At 28.7% G+C, this 6,808-nt stretch overlaps 1 protein-coding gene and 1 long non-coding RNA gene across 2 annotated transcripts; both read left to right on the top strand.

Moving 5' to 3' along the window:
* The first annotated feature begins 2,074 nt into the window (after nt 1-2,074).
* On the top strand, nt 2,075-3,949 carry LOC114123242 (piggyBac transposable element-derived protein 4-like). The gene is made up of 3 exons (XM_050207161.1): nt 2,075-2,615; nt 2,677-3,731; nt 3,788-3,949. Exons 1-3 carry the CDS (start codon nt 2,075-2,077, stop codon nt 3,947-3,949), a joined length of 1,758 nt encoding a protein of 585 aa, XP_050063118.1.
* Nucleotides 3,950-4,187: 238 nt separating this feature from the next.
* On the top strand, nt 4,188-5,051 carry LOC126552241 (uncharacterized). Its single transcript, XR_007606077.1, has 2 exons — nt 4,188-4,671; nt 4,754-5,051. It is a non-coding gene; the product is annotated as an uncharacterized LOC126552241 (long non-coding RNA).
* The last annotated feature ends 1,757 nt before the right edge of the window (nt 5,052-6,808 follow it).

Here is a 6,808-nt window from a genome sequence, read left to right on the forward strand (position 1 = left end):
TCTACTCACAAAAAATGTGGTCATATTGAAAAAAAATTCGTAAAAAAAGAGCATTTAGAAAAATATTTTTGGTTAGTCGTATCGAAATCTATGAATGGTTTATTCTGTATTTATTGTTCAGTTTTTAATCATACTAATACTGGCACTGGATCAAATAATGCAATGCCCCTTAAGTGCCTTGTAACGGAACCATTAGCCAAATTTGCTAAACTACTTGGAAAGGATGGTTACCTAGAATCTCATTGCAGAAATATTTACCATAAAAATGCAATTCAGGATGGTAAATCGTTTTTACATATTATTAATAATCCTCAAAATAAAATTATTAAGACTTTAAATACAGCTCACTACGAACAAGTTAAAGAAAATAAATCTCGGTTGAAATCAATAATTGACACATTAATATTTCTTAGAAAACAAAATATACCAATTCGAGGACATCGCGACGATGGTAGTATATTTGATGATTCTCAAAAACCTACAGAAAATAACGGAAATTTCAGGGAATTATTAAATTTCAGAATTTCATCTGGTGATGAGATTTAAAAAAAACATTTTTTAACTTCTGAGTCTAGAGCCACTTACATTAGCAAAACGACACAGGATGAAATTATTTTTATTATGGGAAATTTAATATTAAAAAATGTGTTGGAAAGAGTAAAACAATCAAAATTTAACAGTGTTATCTTCAACGAAACTACCGATATATCAAAAATATTTCAGTTAGTCACTTATTTGATATGTTTATAAAAATGAAGTGTATGAAGATTTTGTCGGGTTTTTGGACTGTCATCAAGATAACTATAAAAATACTGGATGAGAAGTAGAATCTAAAATGACTGATGTAATTATAGGAAATTCAGTTTTAAGTATTTTAGAAAAATTTGATTTACCATTTAAAAATTGCGTTGGAATTACAACAGATTTTTGCTCTGTTATGCTATCCGAAAAATGTGAAGCAGTTAAAATACTTAAAGCAAAAATGAAAAATGTAATCAAATGCACTTGTTTTAGTCATGCCTTCTGTGAAATGTGAAAGTCAGATAATTAACTTAGGAATTTCAGGAGGAATTGACAAGCCAAGATTATCTAAAGTAATGAAAAACAGGGAAAATCCTCAAACTGAATCTGCTGAAGAATATTTTAGAGTAACGCTCTTTATTCCATTTCTCGATAATTTACTTAATGATTTAGAATAAATGAATTTGTTGAACACTAAATTCTTTTCTTGATTGAATTTTAATTTTAATTATATTTTTTTCAGTCTCAAAACAAGAATCATTTTTTATACAAGTATCATATTGTTTTTTAATTTCAACAAATATCTCTGGAATAATACTGAGTTGTGGTAAATTACTTTCTATTCTTGTAATCTAGTATGGTATGGGCTTAAATTGTGTAAATTTTTTATACGGTCCCAAAATGTATCATTATTTATCAGTGGTGTTCAAAGTAGGTGGTGTGCAGTTATTGCAAAAGTTAATTAAATAAAAAAATAACCAGTTCAAAATATAAATGTAATTAGTAAAATATTTATTAGAATTTTTAATTTTGATATAGGTGAAAATAATAATAAAAAATAATAATTTGAAAATAATATTACATATTATGTAGGTATAATGTAAAGAGGCTATGGTACCTACCTATATTTTATTTATTGTCACAACAGACAACATGTCATGTATATTACATATTTTAAAAGAAATATAATGTGTTACATTAATGACTAATGGTCAAAGATAACAGTTTCAATACTTACATCATTACCGAGATTTGTTCAGTTAACCCGTCACCGGTCGCGTGGGGTAAATAATCTCCCAGTTTATTTATAAATACGTGTTTTCCCATAATTATCTATAATATGGTTTCGTAATTTCAATTAGCTTATCAAAATCACATCATAATTCGATAATGACATTTACTTCATCGAAAACTATTTTAGTTTGTTCGGTGCATGCGGGTCGAGAACAATTTTTTTCGTTTGGACAATATTTACCCCACGCGACTGAATAGTAATTTATTATTTTACATTTTTTTTCAATTTCATTTTCTCTTGATTCTTATTATAAAAAACATGGACGAAATTGAGAGACGGCGGATTGAGTGTCTATTAGAAAGCACAGAAGAAGACGATTTATTAGGAGGCTTTTCAAGTGATGATAATGATGAAAATACACCAACATATGAACCTCATGACCAAAATACGGATACAGAACAGTCAATGTCTAGTACAAGTTCTATCGGAAATATTTCTAATGAATCAGATTCTGAATATTCGTACCATGAATCTGACGATGATTTACCTATATCTATGAGACGCAAATTTTTTATTGGAAAAGACTGGACAAAATGGAATAGAAAACCAAATGTTCGTGTAAGAATCGCGAATTCTAATAAAGTTACAGAAAAATCAGGAGTTAAGCTTTTAGCTAAAAGTGCAAAAACAATTTTGGAGTGTTGGATGTTATTTTTTTCAAATGAAATGTTGGAGCATATAGTAAAAATGACGAATATATATATTGATAAAGTTCGACCTAATTACAATCGAGAAAGAGATGCTTCGGAAACATGTGTTCGCGAAATCAAAGCACTTTTGGGGATATTATATACAATTGGTAAGTTAATTTTTTTTCAAAAAAATTTAAAAATTGTTTATCAGTTATTATTTTATTTTAGGAGCAATAAAATGTAATCACAGATCCACTGAGGATCTTTGGAAAATAGATGGGTGTGGAGTAGACATTTTAGCATGTGTTATGTCGGAGCATAGATTCCGTTTTTTACTTCGTTGTATACGATTTGATGATATCCGAGGAAGAGACGTAAGAAAAAAAATTGATAATATGACTCATATTCGACATATATTTGATTTATTTGTAAATAATTGTAAAAATACATATACTGTTTCCGAATACTGCACGATTGACGAAAAATTACAATCATTCAGAGGTCATTGTTCTTTTAGAGTATACATGCCAAATAAGCCCGCAAAATATGGACTAAAAATGTTTGCATTAGTGGATAGTATTAATTATTACACACTCAATATCGAACTTTATGCTGGTAAACAACCAGATGGTCCATTTTTAGTTGATAATGCTGCATCTTGCGTTGTAAAACGATTAGCAAACCCAATTTTGAATACTGGTAGAAATATTACATTTGACAATTGGTTTACTAGTTTTCCATTGGCAGACTATTTACTCAAAAATAAAACAACTATAGTAGGCACAGTTCGAAAAAATAAAAGAGAAATCCCTCCCGAATTTCTCATTTCAAAAGGTCGTGACTTATACTCATCATATTTTGGTTTTTCCAAAAATAAATCAATCGTATCGTATAAAGCTAAATCAAATAAAATAGTTTTGATAGCTTCGACAATGCACAATGATAAGGCTATAGATATAAATACTGGAGAAAAATTAAAGCCGGAAATGATTACATTTTACAATTCGACCAAAAGTGGTGTAGATACTATGGATTGGATGACCGAAAACTACAGCGTGGCAAGACATAGTGCTCGTTGGCCTCTTACAGTATTTTATTCTCTACTCAATATCGGAGGACTAAATTCAATGATTGTGTACCAAGAAAATACGCAAGTAAAGAAGACACGTTTAGAATTTTTGAAATCATTGGGTAGGCAACTTATGGAGAATCAACTAAAGTACAGAATGACAATTAGCAGTCTGCCCAGACCACTAAAAACAAGACTTCAAAATTACGTTACGGTAGTAAAACATTTTTTTTTATACTTAATTTTAAAAATGTATTCGTACTATTATAGGTTGAAAGAGAAGTGCTCCCTCAAAAGTTGAGAAGTTCGAACCGATGTGCTTTTTGTGAAAGAGCGAAAGACAAAAAAACCACTAAAGTGTGCACCAATTGCATAAAGCCTATATGTAGAGATCACTTAATAGAAATTTGCCCAGATTGTTTTACATTATAATAGTATTGTATTACCTTACCATTTTTATTATTTTTTAATTTTTATTCATAAAACTATAGACCCATACGCAAATAAAATTGTATAATTATTTATGTATATTAATTATAAGTATTGTTAGTTACAAAGTTCCAACTAAAAGTAATATTTTAAGTATATTTCATATTATGGAAAATTTTTACCCCGCGCGACCAAAAATAAAAAAAAAAATTACGCGACCAGTGACGGGTTAATACTGCGTTGATATGATGCCTAAAATGATATCGGATGATTCCATTGTGTTTTATCAGTGTTGTCTAAAATTTGAGCAATTCTATTTAATACTTAAGACCTGAGTGGCTGAGTGCTGTTTATCTAAGCGATGGCGACAGTTGAATCAGACCATAATACAAAATCACGTTGATGTAAGCTTATATTCAATTTTTTCATTTCAGAGATGACTTCTATGGTTAATTCACTGAGTAGTACAGCACCACAGAGTTCTAACCGGGGTATAGTGGTCGCATGAAGTGGCGCTACTATTGATTTTGAAACATATAATTTCGAACTTTCCATTTGAACTGTGTTCGTGTGTAATCACACGCTCCGTGATCCAGGATTTTGTCAAATACCTATGTATGGGAGGTATGTGTTAATTTACATATAAAGATGTGCATTAGTTTAAAAGAAATAGACTTACCATCAGCAGAGCAGGAAAATTAGTTTATGTTAAACACAATTTAAAGGTGAGATTAATTAAAAATAGTTTATATTTTCATTTTTATTAACAGTATTCAATTTGAAATACATTTTTGTTGGTAATTGAAGGAAGAATAAGAAAAACAAGTAAATCCACCACTTGCCCAGCAAGATTATTAAGAAAAACTTTTAGAAGAATTTGAAGAAGACAGTAATAATGAGCTACAACTAGAAGAAATTGAATGTGAAGACAATACTAAAGAGAGTGACTGTAGTGTTATAAGTGTTAACTTGGAAAATGAAGAAGAACAGAACTCAGACATTGATATAAATAGTACTGAAATAGATGAACTAGTGAATATGATAAATTCATAAAATAATATTATGATAACAATTATATTATGTTTATGGTTTTTATTTATAAAAATTATTGTATTATATTAATTTATCAATTCCTTTTAGGCTTTAGGTATATCTACTAAACTAAACTATATTCAGTAGTTATCTACCAGTTATCACTAGTATTCCTATTAAAAACTTGGCCATGTACCTGCATACCACTTTTATATTTGTATATATAAACCTATAATAAGTATTTAATTTTATAGAAGTGTATACTACACTAATGTAAACATTCGGTATACTTAATATAGACATATACATCATTAAACAATTTTAAATGTTTTTTTATCAATTTAGAAATGTTGAATACTATTTTAAATGTATAATACCAAAAAAAAAAAAAACCATTACTAATGAGTAGGTAATGGGTGATGAGTGATAGGTTTCAGTAGTATAAAATTATAAAAGTAAATTATGACGACAACTATGTACATAAAAATAAAACGTATTTAAAAAAAAAAACAAAATTTATTAAAATACTGAAATATTTTACACATTTGAAATATTTCATGATATATTTAATTTTTTTAAATTTCATGAAATTTTCAAACACTAATTATATTTACATCAATTGTTTAAAAATTCGAGATTACTTCTCAAGAGACTATTTAAAGATTATGGTGGCTCTTCAATATCAAGAAGAATCACTTTACCTACAGCACAACACATACAAAATTGGTTCATCGCTCCACTTCTTTGCAAAGCACTACAGGTTTTACTCATTGATCCTATTGTTACTGCTCTCTGCTTCGCATAGTCCATGTTGGAATCATAATTGAAAGTTGATCTATAATTGTGAGGGCATTTCAATTGCGTATTCTAGATATTCATTGTCCGTGTGCCATAGCAGTAAGGTTCTGCGAACGTTCTATGCTAGACTCAGGCTGTGTATGCTCATAGGAAGTTTCTTCTATTCGGCGTACTTTAACTGATTTTGTTTTGGATGTATGTCTAGATAGTTGAGATTTTCTTTTAGGCATATTGTCGTTATTTATTCATAACAAAATGTAACGTAATAAATCCGAAAGTAGTTCGGAAAATAACTTATTATTAAAACAATGTCGAAAGTTTAAATAAAATAAACGCATTTACCACGACTAAACAAACAACAATTTCTATCGTAAATCTCCAAATTCCTGTTTGAGCACCTACCGTGGGTGATCAATTCCCTTTTTAAATTAGCCTAGAACACTCATAAAGAATTTGTCATTCTATTGGTGAATGAATTTTCGAAAACAGTTCAGTATTTCCAGAGCTTACTTTCGACAACGGTAACTAACACTCCTCTTAATAAAATATAAGTATAGAAGTATATATATGTATATATATATATATATATTATTGTTATACAGTACATAACAAAGCATTTGTTATTTATTTTAAATTAATGGAGTCAATGTCCTATAAATCCCATATACTGACTTTTATTTTGGAAAAATGATAAAAAAATCTAATCTATAATAGTGTAATGACCTCAAGTTTATCAAGATTCCCAAAGCATTTTTCAATCTATTTGTAGAAAATTTATCAAGATAGAGAATAGATGTAGGAGGTACTCTTCATTCACAGTGGATATAGCAATAGGAAGTAGGAACTCCACCGTGGTTTGTTTTTGCAGTGCATTTCTCCATAGTTGTCTGGTTTTACAGTGTTTTTTTTCATTTAATAATATTAAATAATGTTTAATTTATCTTATAATTATATTTTAATTTATTAACATGGATATGATTAAAATTGGTCAGACATTTAACTCATATTTTGATTTTCAAAATAATTTAGAGG

Source organism: Aphis gossypii, chromosome X (assembly GCF_020184175.1).
Source record: "Aphis gossypii isolate Hap1 chromosome X, ASM2018417v2, whole genome shotgun sequence".
In the NCBI taxonomy this organism is placed as follows: Eukaryota; Metazoa; Arthropoda; class Insecta; order Hemiptera; family Aphididae; genus Aphis; species Aphis gossypii.

Excerpts from the sequence above, each read along its gene's own strand:
- LOC114123242 (XM_050207161.1), top strand. The coding sequence starts at position 2,075 with ATGGACGAAATTGAGAGACGGCGGATTGAGTGTCTATTAGAAAGCACA. Across the intron at positions 2,616-2,676 it reads GGGGATATTATATACAATTG|GAGCAATAAAATGTAATCAC; the intron begins GTAAGTTAATTT and ends ATTTTATTTTAG. Across the intron at positions 3,732-3,787 it reads GACTTCAAAATTACGTTACG|GTTGAAAGAGAAGTGCTCCC; the intron begins GTAGTAAAACAT and ends GTACTATTATAG.